Here is a 15,706-nt window from a genome sequence, read left to right as displayed (position 1 = left end):
TAAATTCATCTTCCTAGTTTGCACATATAAACTGGTCCAAGCTCTTTGTTTTCAGTCAGAATGTGTTTCCCTGTTGGTCGCATTTTTTAATTTTTTTATTTACTTGAGTTTAATCAAAAGGAGAATTAGATTTTTACAAGAATGTCGCATTTTGTATCTTGCAGATGCGGCAGGATCTTTTATGTTTAGGTAATTTTAATTCAGATCCTAATACAGAAAAAAGTGTGAGTCGATTAATACGGGTCAACTGCAGAAATCGACCATGCGTGGAGAGGCACAGAGGGGCAGATATTTTTGCATGACCTTAAAATCGTCCGAACTATATACTCACCTATTTTGCTAATCTGCTTTTTACCCTCCCTGACTTCTCCTGTACTCTACTTGACACTCTTTTCATGTGACTAGTGCCTAGATACTTTTCTTACACATTATACATTCATCAGGTGTATATTCGGAATCAATATCAATGCCCAGATTCGTATAGTTGTCAGTATAATCGAGAGGGCCTTTTGGTGAGAAATAACGGGTTCTATTAAGTCTCTTATTACCAAAGTACATAATCCTAGTTTTATCTCTATTTATTTTTAGATTGTTTCCTGCTGAATATCACCACAATTCAGCTGTAGACCCATTGAGTCCAGAATAAGTATGGCTGAATATTACTAAATCATCCACATGGAGTAGGCTGGGGAATTTGTATGTCGAACTCTAGGTGGGCAGCTCAGGACCCCATTTTAGGCACTTCGGAAAAGCCACAATGACATTGAACAGCAGGGTGGCCATCACATATCCCTGCTTAACCGCAATGTTTATTTTTATAGGGACTCTCACAGACCCCCGCTGTCCAACCGTACCTTCACAAAAAAAGAACATATGACCCAGGAGCGTCTTGAATCTTAGATCTAGTAATCAATAGATCAACCAGCCTCAAATTGACGGATGTAGATGAACCAGCTCTGAGTCCCATTTAGCAATTATCCAATATTCCAGCTCTAATAAACCATTATGATAATTCATCAAGGAAGAAAGATGCAAATAGTTCCCCCGTGCAGTCTAGCATAAACAACAGTCTATAGTTAGACGTCTCAGCGCGCGAACCCTTGTTAAAGTTGGGTACCAGTATTGCCTTTCTTCAAATAATGGTTATGAATCCAGATGCCATTACCTTCATGAAAATAACTTCGAGGATAGATGCCCAGGTCTCCGGATCACATTTTAAGGCTACATCAGCTAACCAATTTTGGCCGGGGACCCTGGATGATTTTAATTTAAGAATTATTTTAAATATTTCTTCTCTAGCTGTTTGCATTGTTATGTTCTCTTTGTTACAGTGGGATTCATTAATAGGATTAAGTACGGGGCTGCTTTTTTTTCCCATTAGCAGTCACCAATAATTTCCAAATACTTCAGGTATTTCTTGTTTTTAATGCTGCAATCATTGTTTGCTACTGAGTGGTTCTTCTTAACATGCGCCACCACCTTATCCAGTTATGATATGTTTTTTAATTTGTCCTTAATAATGTCAGTTACCAAAAAGTATCATTACTAGATTTTGCTAAGTGGTGGATGTCCTGGCACATCCGTTGCTTTGCATCCCCAAGTTGGCTGTCAAAAGTTGCAGATGTCTTTGCCTAATGTAATATGTGGCAGCTTTTTGCCAAGTTACTCCCTCTTAAAATTCCTGGAACCAGTTTTCAATTTCATTAACATTCATTAAATGTAAATTCTCCAACCATTCATAATCCAAGGCCCTGGTGTATCTAGGAGCTATATCAATATTTTCAGCAGTCCATCTAATACAGGAGCACGCACGATTTACACTTATGTCACCCTATCTTTTCAACATTTGTGATTGTGATTTAAAATTACAATTCATGGTGTATATGACGTGACCACCCTATATCAATTCTGTCTCTTTTCTTTCTGCTAGACCAGGTGTAATTACTCGGTACATCACCCACAGTGCGACCATTCATCATCACGAGGTGCCATTCGCTTAGAAGGTTAAACCACAAATTATCCTGCCTATTGACTTTTGTCTGCAACATTATACATCTGCCGGTGACATTGCTCTCAGACAATGGATCTCATTATAAGTTTGCCGGTCTGGTAACAACGGTACTGGTAAGCTTGCCGGTACCGTTGTTACCGGACCGGCAAACTACAAGGTCTGCTCACAGGTGCCTTTTCACCCGCCAGATCTGACCTGATGGGCAGAACGGCACCCGCGAGCAGACCATGTCGGATGCACCTGCCCTCCCCATACCCATTGAGCCCTATCGGGCTCGATGGGAATGGGAAGTAATGTATTCCGGCGCCTGGCAATGGGGAAATACAGGGTCCGCCAGGGTTGTAATAGCCCTGTATTTCCCCATTGCCAGGCGCTGGAATAATTTGCAAGTTCGGCAGCAGCTTGCCCGTTTTACCGGCAAGGCTACCACTGAACTTGTAATGAGGCCCATTAAGTTTCTGTTACAGACACAATGGGCTTTAATATCGCCCTTCATGATAAGTTGATCCTCATTTTCGCCCTCTATCAAGTCCAAAACAATTTCAGTCAGAGTCTCGGAGAGTGACTAAGTTGAAACCCCACCCGGGGGATTGTAGACATTCACGACCAGTATCCTTGAAAACACTGGATTGAGGCCCTTACGTTCATCTGCTAAAACATTGTTAATTTTTTAGAGATACTTCAATTCTTTTGCCATTTAGATCGTTTCTGACGCCTATCACTAGGCCGCCATAAGGTCTTCCGTATTCTCCCTTCATGGCTCGTGTTTGAAAGATATTGTAGCTGTCAACAAAAATCTTTAAAAAAACAATACAGAAACCTATTGCAAAAAATATAAGATAAATAGGTTTTCAAGATATTGTATGGAGACACAACCCCTCAAATCTGGGGGAAGGGTGTCCCAGAGTTTAGGAGCTGCGCAATAAAACTCACTCTGGCCCACCACAGACAACTTGGTTCTTGGAACCATCCGTAACCATTCGTAACTTGCTGTGCTCTCTCTTTCCCAAACCCATAGGTCCTGCACTATTTTGGATAATTTGTAGTTTGGTTATTTCCCTCTTAAAAATACCCCACAACAAACTGCCGCAATAGTCTAACTTGGCCCCAGTGATAGCTCTTGCAACCATAGCACAGATTATCATAGTTAACTATGATCGTAGTTGACTCAGGAGTTTGAGGTGATAGGTAGAGGTAGAAACTATGTTTTTCACATTTGCCGTCATACTCCTCTCTGAGTCTAAATATACTCCCAGGGTTTTCACTTTTGATGACGTAGCAATGGCACAGCCTGCTATGACAAAGTTTAATATTCAGTGCCTAGCTTTCTTAGTCTACTAGCTGTCCTGGCTATCATTAATTCTGTCTTGGTGTCATTTAGTGCATGCCATTGTCTACCATCCATTGCTAAATATGTGAATAAACCTCATTGATGTGTTCTGTGTCTTTTCCATGATTTCCTGAACAGAAATTAAACACTGTGTATCATTGGTGAAGTTAATAGGTTATCTCTCTCACGTCCAAGAGCTCCAATAATGGTTTGTTGAATATATTATAAAGGGCAGTTGACAAACATGACTCCTTCTGACAATGCTGAGCCACTAAACACTATGGCTGCGTAATTGGTCAATAAGGAATTCACCCATTTTTCAGCTGAGGTTGAAAAGAACACAGAGTGTAGGAGCCTATTGACCAATATGGTGTGATCTACTAGACCGAAAGCAGTGGTTATGTCCAACAGCATGATGTTACTATCCTTCATAGCTTGCAGAATATTAGTATTCATATCCAGCAAGGCTCTCTCGGTGCCATGCGCCCGATTGTCGTTAGCCCAGGATGTTCTTTGTGGTAAGATAATCTTGGATTTGAAGATAGGCCACTCAATCAAGGATCTTCAGTAGAACATTTGTAATCGGCCTATACTTGGCCATATTATTGGGATGCAGGGTTGGTTTCCTTAATAAGGGAGTAATCCAGGCTGTTTAATAAGGTCAGGCACATGGCTCTCAAGAAAGGATTTGTTGATAAATGTTGCAATAATTGGAATTAAGGAAGGTGCACATGCTTCAACTACAGCTGCCGGGCAGTCAACCCCTTTTACAGGTGGTTGGTTTGAGCTGTGCCATGATGTCAGTAACCTCTACTTCCGATACAGGTCTAAATGTTAACAGCTGCTGCAGATGATCTGATGTGGGAACTTCGAGTACAACAGATCGTGTTCACTTCTTAGAGGTTTGGTTCCGACAGTCCCCTTTTGTTTATTACCTTTGATTTCCCTGATCTTCTGCACTTTGCCACTTTACCAACCATCCCAAATATCACTTATTCCCCTCTGGACATTGGTGAGAGTGCCACTTAATTCACTTTGCTCTGTGAATGCCACATTTCAGTGCGACTGTAACTTTTAAAATGCTTCCAGCCCACTGGCCGTGGCCACTTTTTTTCTTTATTTCCCTTTTTTTGTTTTCTTTATTTCCCTTTTTTTGTTAACATTTTCCCCATAACCGCAGCTATAATAGCAATGTACAACAAATGGCTGCGGTTATGTGTAGTCTTCCGATAACTGCAGTTATTAGAAAAAATGGCAAAAAAAGTCAATCACCAAGTGCCCCTATCTTCCTGCCATGCTCCCCCGCACTCGAATAAATGTATGTTTCCTTCCCTAGCCCTCTCCCATGCCCCCAAACCGTCATTGTTCCGTGTGACGCACTTTCATTCCCAATCTATTTTTCTTCAGTAGCCATGGTTATCCTGCCGATAACCACAGCATAGGGACATCGTTTGTGCTCATAACTTGGTCCCTAGCTTCCACCCTCCCCCAACTCCCAAATTTCACATGGTGTCTGATCCCACCCCCACCTCTAGCCTGATGCCATTTAATAATTTTTTCTCCACAAAATGGCATTTTTCTGCCTTTTAATTTTTGGGTACCTGTGGTTATCTCTCGCATCGGAAAAAAAAGATGGTGGCTTTTTCATTTCTGAAAAGCCTCTCTCCAACAAGCACCATGGGAGAAATCCTAATATTTTTTGGGGAAGGGGGTATTTTTAAAATGCTACTGGACAGAATAAATCAAAGCTTTATTTCGTACCTGGTCCAGTTCTGTCCAGCAGTTTTTGCTCTGCGCTAAATGTTGGTTTTTTTGTGTATGGGAAAATTAATATGGAATAGGCCGAAACATTTTTTTTAATTTTTTGTTTCCTTGATAACTTCTTCATGTTTTTAACAGATCTGTCCCAAAATACCCAATCTGGCGAGCGGGCATGGGTACAATTCTGACTACACCACACTTTTATATATATACATCTTCTTTCCAACCAATGTTTCCATTTCAGGTCGCACTCCGAGTAGGCTAAATTGCATCTAAATATGCCAGAGTCCAGATAAAGATGAAATCGTTAGCCTTTATTCTTATTGCATAAAATCAGCAATCTTAGAATATTTCCAAAGGTATGGCAGCATCACAACAACGTTTTTCGCAACATTCCCATTTCTTGATTACAGGACCTGCTGTAGCGGCCCTGTAGTTATGTTTACGTTGCTCAACCCATAGGAAGAACACTTTTTGGGCGGCTTATAACTTTGCCCCCGCTGGACGAATCATCACAAAACTTTTAAACAAAAGCGTATGTCCCCATCAGATTGATTCTGCAAAGTTTGTTGAGGTTTTGTGCAGGGGGGGCAAAGTTATAGAGGGGTCCCAAAATGTTTGGTTGTTCCCATAGATGAATTTGAAAAAAAAATTGCTCACACCTACAGGCCAAACAGCTGCATGAATTTTCACCAAATTTGCTGCAGGAACGGCGGCTTGGTCTTGAAAGTGCTTTTGTAAATTTGGTGTAAATCCGTCCAGTAGTTTTAAACGGCTAGAAAGTAGGTAAAAAAGAATGAGGGATATCTGGGTTCAGTCCGTGGACTCACTTTCTTGTTAGGTTCGTGAATGGGCCTCCGACTGGGCCAGACGGTGGCGTGATGTCAGCGGACGCGTCCTCTGATTGGTTGGTGAAAAGGTAGAGGTGCGTCATATTTTTGGGAAACGCCCATCATGTTGGATTCGCAGACTGTGCCCGTAGTCGCGAACACTGCAGTGAAAATATATTAAGAAACACAACACTGCACTTGGCAAACTAATGAAACAATCTCTGGGGAGTTGAGGGGTGATGAGGATGGGATGGAATATGGCCTTAAAAAGTCCCAAAACGGGTGCTTTTTCAACTCTGATGTCCGCGAACAGTCCGGATGTCCGGGGCAGTTCTGTGATGTTCGTGAACATCTGAGATGTTTGGGGGCATCTATGTCTATTTCTAAATTACAGGTGTATCAGAGGAGTCAAGTACCGCCACCAAAAGAACTGCCCCCATTTTGCCTATATGTTGGGAACTGGAAAGAAATCCTTGAAACAAGGTATCCATTGAGAAAACCCTATATGCATTAACGAAGTGTGAAAATAAGTGAGATAGAAGACTGGTGACGTTATGCAGAGCCGAACTGACGCCCCCAGAAAAGATGCACGAGGCGACAGACCATGAACAGTCTATAAGATCTGAAGAGAAGATGTTAAATATGAGCAACTTTTCGGGCTCGAGATGAAGATGCTCATGCTACACAAATGCTGAAGAAAATGCAAAATCAGTTTACACATGTACAGATGAAATAACACAAGTAGATAAAGTTATCTTACGGCTGGCTATGTAGTGATTAGTTTGCAGCAATGTGCCAACGTATATACATAGGAATTTATAGAACCTGGATGTTCCACAATGCACTTTAGCAAGGCTTGAAAAGGGTTTCAGTGTGGCGCAGTTGCAAAATAGCTGATGGCAAAGGAGAAATTCAAGAAAGGCTTGGCTGGCCCAGCACCAAGAAGTCGAGGCCACTGTGAGCCTGGTTGTCCATCCAGTAGTTACATGAACGCGGGAAAGCAACAAACGTCTGTTTGAGGTCGAATGGAAAAACACTGAAGGCGTCAAGAGTTCATCATTTAATAGTATTAAATGCAGAAAAGAGCTTGTGAATGCGGTCTCCAGTCACATGGTCAGATCAAAATAGACATTGGGTCGAGCTGCACCGAAACCAAGAAGATACTCCCTTTTATTCTCAGGGACAGAGAGCTTCGGCAAGGCCAAGTTTAAAGCCTCAATTGACTGTCAGACTGCAAAAGTGATGATAGATGTTGGGCTAATTGGGAGGGGAGGCATGATAACGCTGACCCTCCCTGCACCTGGAGTGGTAGCCTGCGTGCTGCTTGCATGTGGAATATTCCAGGAGGGTGCAAAACCAATTGTAGAGGGCCACGTAACAGAGAGCCCTATAGTTTGTGTAACCATTGAAACGTCGTTTATTTTGTGACGATGAAGATGACTTGCACTACAGGAGGGCTTTGTTGTCCACCTGATGTTAGAGACCCAATAACCTCCGCCGTTAGTATGGAACGTATACTTAGATGTTCCTTGAGAGCCTATCACATCCTGAAATAGGTTTTAGTAGTTTGCCACATAGTGTGACGACACTGATGTGTTTGTTATAGAATGCGTTGAAAGAAATAGAGCGAACGTCCGTTGATGTCCATTGTAACTCCCTGTTTTAGATAATTGCAAATAAAACAGACAAAGTTTTGCCAACTTCCTGAGTTGGTTTGATTATTGATTATTGATGTTTGAGTAAGTTCTGCATCCCCGTCCATCTCTAAGTATTGCTACCTCATCTAAAAGGTCTATGGGTTCATAGGCTTGGTGAAAAGCAGTTATTAGATGGCTTGTAACTTTGGCGCCACTCAATGAAACTGCATGAATTTCATTCTAGACCAGACTCTGAATGGTTCTGTAAAGTGTGGTGCTGTTTTGTCAAGAGGGAACACAATTAGAAGGGGGTCCCAAAATATTTTAAAGGCTTATAAATGTGCCATTTGATAAATCGTTCAGTTTGCAAGAAGATTGCAGAACTAGATATGATTATTTTGTCAAAAGGGCTCAACATTTTTAGATGGCTTATAACTTTGTTGACGTTTGACGAATGTGGATAAAGTTTTCAGAAAGATTATAGACCCCACCTTGAATGGATTTTGTGAAGTGGGGGCTAATTTATATGACTATTGTATGCATGTACATTTTGACACTTTGGAAAAAAAAAGCATGGGCAAATTTGCAGAAAACTCAAGTATATGATATGATAGGATAGGTTATTTATAACGCGCTTTATACCCAGACGTTTCTAAGCGTGGACCAGGGGATCGAACCTGTGGTGCTCGTGTCGTCTTGCTTCCAAGGCGAGCTTGTTGCCCCTGAGCTATCCTCCCGAGACGTAAGGAGCATTGGCAAGGACCTGAAAGCATGGTTTTGCAAATGTGTCTGTGTTTTATTTTTTTTTAAGTGTCATAATGTAGGTACAAACAATAGGAATATACCTTTGATGACTATGGTATAGCCTGTGGCCATGGGCAGTGGCCAGATTGTCTGGGTCATGACCTAATGCCTTGACCCGGACAACCAATGGGGTTTAAGTGGGAATGGCCACCAGGGACAGGCTATGTGGTAAAAAAAAATTAAATTGGAATAGGTTTGGATGGGAAAATCTGCTTGTGGGTACAGCTGGAAGTGATAGATGGGATTGCAGCAAATATGCACGAGGAGGGTCAGCAAGAACTTGCGAGCATGGTTTTGCAAATATGTCCTTGTTTTATTTTTTTCAAAAGTGTAAAATGTAAGTACACAATACAGTGAGGTAACATTGGTGTCTGGGCAATGGGCCTGGCCATCAACGAGGAGAAATGTGTACTGTAATTTGCTTATTGGGGAATGTGGCATTGCCGAAGTGGTAGGTTTGAATGGGAAAAAATACTTTGCTTGCGGTTACAGCTTGAAGTGGTGGACTAGATTACAAATAAACGTGCGCAATGAGCATTAGCAAGGACCTGAAAGCATGTTTTTGGAATTATGTCTTGTGTTTTATTTTTCGAAAGTGTAAGAATGTAAGTGGTGTCTGGGTTGTGGGCCTGGTCCTCGACAAATGCAAATGTGTACTCTGCTTTGCTTTTTGGGGAATGCGGCATGGCCAAAGCCTATGCCCTTTTGATTTGGAAACTGGCTATTGCAAGCCATGAGCACTGGCCATTAGTTACATTGTTTGGGTATAGTGGACACAGAGCTATGATGCAGGGTAGATGCAATGTATAATAGGGTGGTTTGGTTTGGCCTGGGTCATGGTGGAGCCTTATGCCATAGGCAATTGAACAATGATTTCCATCCCCAACATGCGCTGCTGATGACAGACATTATGTGTTGCAAACAATATGTTTCTTAAAGGAGGTTTATAGTTCTTTCATATATATCAAAAGAGGAATATTTAAGAACATATACAGTGATGTAACATCATGAAGCATTAAATTCACAGAAAACATGCTGTTAAAGGGATCTTACGATTAAGATGCTTCGCACCCTATGGACTCCTCTCCTCCAGTAGTTAGCCACTGGCATCCCACCTTGGCTTTTCCCTTCTGGGTTCTCATGAGCACTTGCCCATCCGTACTGCCCTTTCTATTTATGCACTTCTCTTAATGCACAATGCATATGTGCATTTATAGGAGCATTGTGGACAATTTGTTGTGTAAGTAAGGGAAATGCAGACGGAAAAGTTGTGTAGAAGATTGTTATGTGGCAGTTGGTGTGTGGAAGCTTAATATGTCATAGGGTTATATGTACAGTTTTTGGAAGTGATTGGTGGATGGATGTGTAACTGTTTGAAAGCAGGCATTGAGGAAGTGTTACAAATATAAAATTAAAAAGAGTAGAATGGCTCCCCTGTGCAATGGTGTGCATGTGCCATCCGGGTCTTTTAATGATCCATGGCCTGGAAAGGGGACTGTGGAGACCGTGGATAGCTATAAAGGTCCACCGATTATGTTCCTAATTGTATGCTAGAGAAATGTATTTGGGGACGGAACATTGTTTGTCCTTTTATATTTTTCTCTAGTATACAATTTTCCCTTAGCACCCTGGGCGGGGAGCCTGCCAATAAGGTGATTAGTAATGCGGGCTTGCACCACCAGTACAAACATGCGTTCCAAGCTACCTGATGGCCGGCTCTCCCCGCCGCCATCTTCCCCCACCCTCTGTCATATTTTGTATTTATTTTTTCATCCACCTACATACCTTATTCCGGTGGCGGCAAGTGCCGCCACCGCATTTGCTCCTTCTCTTCACCTCCCACAGGCCGCCATGGAACGGGAAGTCCCTTTCCATGGCAGATATCTTGGAAAAGGATTTTCCTGCCTACAGTGGGAAACCGCCCGCATCCCACTGCAGGAAGGTTAATCCTTTATTTTAGCACCCCAGGTGGCAACCCGGGTGCTAATGACCTTGATCCCCGGACCCCTCGTTAACCATCCTCGCTTCACTTTGGCCCATAACTTGCACTGCTGGGCTGTTATCCCCCGTTCCAGCCTCTGGAAGGGAGGATGAATACCACATTATTCCCATTAGCATAACACAAAATGCTATTGAATATATTGGAGAATTTTATTGAGTCTATCTACTTTATTGAGAAATGCAAAGTAGATGGAGTCTATGGGCCTCATTGCGACCCCAGTAAAAATGGCACGGCTGCCCCCAGAGTCGTGTTTTTTTGAAAAAGTAACTCCCCATTTCCATTATATTCCCATAGGACTCAATTGGAATGGGGAGGACTTTGTGCAACAATGCCAGTGCTTCCGTTAAAGTCTGCGGGCGGGTGCCGTTTCGTCCGTCAGGTCAGACCTGACGGGCGGGTGCCGTTCCGCCTGTCAGGTCAGACCTGGTGGGTGGGATGGCACCCGCCCGCAGAATTTGGAGTGTCCCGGTACGGTAACAACGGTGCCAGTAGCTTACCGGCACCGTTGTTACTGGACCAGCACACTCGTAATGAGGCCCTATCATTTGTTTCTTTTAGTACCATTTTTTAACTGAAATTCTTTTAGCAGGAGAGGTCAGAAAGTAAGGTGGGGAGGGAAATGAGGGAAGAGGCACCAGTCACTAATATGGAGGGGAAGGTGGACGGGGAAGATGTTGCGCATGTGTTACATCTAGGGTAAGTGACATTGTTTCTCATGCTCTTTGCTTACAACTTCAAAAACACTTTTAAATTGCTCCCCCCTGCACAGTGGTGTGTTGTAGGTTATACAGAGTGCTGTTGTCTTCAAAAGATATGAATCAACAGCCTCTTTTATCGCTTGCAAGGTAGCTGGTGGGATTGTGTGTCCAACAGAGGGAGGCTGTGTGGTTACAGTAGTGATTGAGGAAGATGACGTAGAGGAAGATAGCCTGCTACTTGCAAAGAAAGGGAACGCCTTTCTGAGAGCATTGCGGTAGTTGGATTTTGTGTGTCGGCGGATGGAGGCAGTCGTGTAGGAGTACAGTCTGGGTAGTCCACGACTGAGTACAAGTGCATTTCACTTTGGTAGCTTTAGCCTTTGGTAAATCCCCAACAGTGGTAAATAACTGACATGCCCAGGATTCTCTCTTGGTGCTAGAGGAAGGCACTTCCTCTACCGCATCTTCTTGGTTCTGGTGGTGGTAGTGGCTCTTGGGGAGGATGGATGGCAATAGCTGATACCATTTTTAAGATAAATAGCAGTTTTGCTAATATTCTTCCAAGTATGTGCTCTGTGCTAGATTGTTAATTGATTGAGTAAGAATAGGTGGAGGAGCTGTGCAAGGCTAAAGTTTTAGCTTGAATGTTTCTAGATCAGCGAAATTGAAATTCTGAACTGTTCGTGAAGCACAGACCTGATCATGAAATGAGGACGCATTAGTGGACACGTCATCATGCCGCGCACGTGCGGGTTGTCACTTGACACTGTCTGGAAAGACTGTGATGACGTCAGACGTTCGCGAACGTGGACAAACACAATAACAGTGAAGAAAAGTTGCAAAAAGTGTATGGATGTAATAAAATTGATGCTAGAAGCTGCTGATGTCATCTTTCATGTCCTGAGTGTTAGTCTTAGCAGTTCACAGTGGTGGAGCAAGTTATGGTTGCTTAGCTTAAGTAGGTACAAAATAATGAGGGATATCTGGGTTCAGTCCGCAGACTTTCTTTCTTGTTAGGTTCGCTAATGGGCCTCTGACTGGGCCAGGCGGTGGCGTGATATCCACAGACGTGCCCACTGATTGTTGGTGAAAATCACAAGGAAAATGTGCAATATCATTTGAGGCCTAACCCTGAAAGGTCTCCCACAATATTTGAAATGGTTAGAAATGTTGTGCCGTTTGACAAATCTGCACAAAAGTTTGGAAAAAGATTTTAGGCCCAGATATGAATGTGTGTGCAAAGTCTGGTGGGATCTTGTGAAGAAGGGGCAACATTAGATGGCTTATAAATGTGTTGCTGTTTGACAAATCTGCACACAAGTTTTCAGAAACATTATAGACCCAACCTAGAATGTTTGTGCAAAGTCTGAATGGTTTTTGTCAAGTGAGGGCTTAATTATATGACTAGTTTTTGTACATACATTTTGACACTTTTCAAAAAATAAAACATGGACGGGTTTGCAGAAAACGTGTGCAAGGAGCATTGGCAAGGACCCGAAAGCATGATTTTGCAAAGGTGTCTGTGTTTTAGTTTTTGAAAACTGTCATAATGTAGGTACAAAAAATAGTGATATACCTTTGGGGACTGAGGTATGGCCTGTGACCCTGGGCAGTGGCCAGATTATCCGGGTCATGGCCAAAGGCCAAAGGCCATGACCCGGACAATCTGGCTACTGGCCATGACCACGAGGGACAGGCAATGGGGTTAAAGTAGACATGGCCACCAGCGACTGGCTATGTGGTATTGGGATAGGTTTGATTGGGAAAAATTATTCTGCTCATGGCTACAGCCCGAAGTGCTGGACGGGATTGTAACAAAAAATAGTGATATAACCTTGCTGCCTGGGCAGTGGGTCTGGCCCTCGGCAAGGACAAATGTCTACTCTGATTTGCCTATTGGGGAATGCAGCAAGGCTAATGCCCATGGATTGTGGAGACTGGCTTTGGCTGCAAGCCATGAGCACTGGCCATTGGTCACATTATGAACGTATAGTAGACACTGAACTAGGATGAAAGGGTAGATGACTTGGATAACGGGGGTGCTTTGTTGGGGCTGGTTTCATGCCCTAGGCAATTGAACCATGACTTGCATATCCAGCATGCGCTGCTGATAACAACACACATCAGTATGCATTGCAAAAAATATGTTTGTTATCAGAGGTTTGCAGTTCTTTCATTTATGTTAAGAGGAATTATTAATAATTATATACCGTGATGTAACATCATGAAAAATGTTCCCTCATAAAATCCTATGAAATTCTCAGAAAAAACATTGTTATTGGGACGTTATGTTAAGTTGCACTAATAAAAACCTATGAAATTCAGTGAAAAAAACATTATTAAAGGGATGGTATGGTTACAAGTAAACCCGAAAACCCCCAGAAATCCACCAGTTATGGTAAGCTAAGCAACCATAACTCGTGCCACCATCGTGCACTGCTAAAACTAACACGCAGGACATCAACAATGACATCACAAATGTCATTGATGATGTCACTGATGACATCACATGAGAAATTCATTTTGATGAAAAGTCCCTAGAAGGGGTTGTGTTTATAATGGTGCTAACAAGATGTCAGGGGTGATTGGGAGACCTATCATGAACTACTTATTGTATTAAAGAATGTACTTATCTAAACAAAACATTATATTGGAGTGTTGTTGTTAATGCAGGAACCTAATCATACATATACATAGGCAATAGCATGCACCATTGAAGTACAATATTATTTACCTGGTAATATTGCATAGTAAAATAATGAATGCTACCTTATCAGAGTTTTGAATAATGTTAGACATGGAATAAATAGCTAACAATTCAAGACATACTGCACACGTCTGTTAGTAAAAACAATACATTTGAAGACCCGCAATGCATACAGATCAGAGGGACATACAGGGAAACTAAAGTAAGGAAGAAAGAAACAACATCACCAGAAAATGTCAATAACATTAAAGTTAATCCTAAGGTATACAAAAGAATTGTGTGTTTGAGGCCTGCTCGTTGCCCCGTGTATGTGCACCATGAGCTGAGACAAACCCTAATGAAAGTACTTTAAGAACAAGGTTAACATCTAGATATGTAGCACCTTTTGAATTTTCATATTCTGACTGACAGTGAACAAAAACACCTGGCCTAGATAGGTCAGTGAACAAAAACAAGTGGCCTAGATATTTAATGTCATCAGTGACATTTGTGATGTCATCTTTGATGTCCTGGTGTTAGTCTTCCCAGTGCACGGTGGTGGCATGGGTTATGATTGCTTTGCTTACCATTACTGACGAATTTCTGGGGGGTTTAGGTTTTACTTGTAACCATAACATCCCTTTAACAACATTTTTTCACTGTATTTCATAGGTTTTTATTAGTGCAACTTAACCATAACATCCCTTTGACAACGTTTTTTCACAGAACATACATGTATATATATATAATGTCTGTTAACTCTTTATAAATGATTGATATGAAATGTTCTAACAGGAGACATAGTTGATTGTTCAAATATTCTCCACTTCTTTTGTAATTAAAGGAGAGTGACGATGAGGACCCTGAAGCAATGGATGAGGAATCTGGGAGTGAAGAAACAAGCTCAGAGTTGCGGGAAGACCAGACTGAAACGTTCTCAGCAGAGGTTCCTCCCACAAGGCCAAGAAGAGCGGTCACTCTGCGGAGCAGCACAGAGTACGACAGACCCCCACCAGCAGAAACTGAGAAACGAGAGCGGAGAACCAGGGACTACTCGCATCACGGAGAAGAAAAGAGGATTTCTGTCAAGAGTGTGAGTCAACAATAGATTCCTAGAATGCACAGTGCCTTATAATTCATATAATTCAAGTTTATTTGAAGGCCACCTCTCTAAGTGCCTGGAATTTTAGGACAGCCCAGAAAACCTGACTCTTGTTAAAACCATACTCACATCTCTTCATTCTTTCTTCTATGTTGATCCTACACTCCGAACAAAATAGACACATGTACATACAGTAAGTCAAAACCCACAAACTCAGGAAAATAAGTAGTTTGTGATATAAATGTTCTATGTAAAAACCATTTACCCATAATCCACAAGAATACCAAAAAAGGTCCTGTAGAATATGTTCAATGAGCCAAGCTTTTGATTAAATAATGTTATGTATCAAATAATTGCTATTTCACTATTATATTATTGAAGTACATGTCTTCATACACCCTTTTTCAGTGGCTCATCAATACTTTTCCTTATAGATCCCTTTTTCAGTAGCTCGTAACTGTATGGACATTAGATTTTGGATTTAATGCCAACTTATCGAGGTCATTTTCTCTTTATGTCTGCTCTCAATGAAGCTATCATTATGACAAAACATGCTTGCTTAATTGGCTGACAATTGAGTGAACACAGTAGACTAGATGCAATTACTCATTGGCATGTTGTGTAAGGCCAAAATGTACTTTACTACACCAAAACTGGTCATGTTGATTTTGAATAAATTGGGCACACCAGTTTGAGTTCAGAACACCAGTGCAGAGTAGTTAATGTTCACAATACAGCGACCTGTCATGGCATTTGGTGTAAACAGTTTGATCTCAAAGTTACTCTACCCCATCACACACTCTTTATAAACAAGTGTAGTCTTTTTGTCTCTTCAATTAAATTGT

The 15,706-nt window shown here is 41.8% G+C and overlaps 1 protein-coding gene across 2 annotated transcripts in view; it reads left to right on the top strand.

Annotated features, from left to right (window-relative positions):
• The window catches only part of SFMBT2 (Scm like with four mbt domains 2), a 957,919-nt gene that overhangs the window by 897,218 nt on the left and 44,995 nt on the right, over positions 1-15,706 (top strand). For both annotated transcript variants that reach the window (XM_069629673.1, XM_069629672.1), the window contains one exon: positions 14,604-14,852. In XM_069629673.1, the coding sequence (XP_069485774.1) occupies positions 14,604-14,852 (249 nt within the window). The remainder of the gene's footprint in view (positions 1-14,603; positions 14,853-15,706) is intronic.

The sequence above is a fragment of the Ambystoma mexicanum genome, chromosome 12 (assembly GCF_040938575.1).
Source record: "Ambystoma mexicanum isolate Mex_15411 chromosome 12, UKY_AmexF1_1, whole genome shotgun sequence".
Taxonomy (NCBI): Eukaryota; Metazoa; Chordata; class Amphibia; order Caudata; family Ambystomatidae; genus Ambystoma; species Ambystoma mexicanum.
This window is presented reverse-complemented; position numbering and strand designations above follow the sequence as displayed.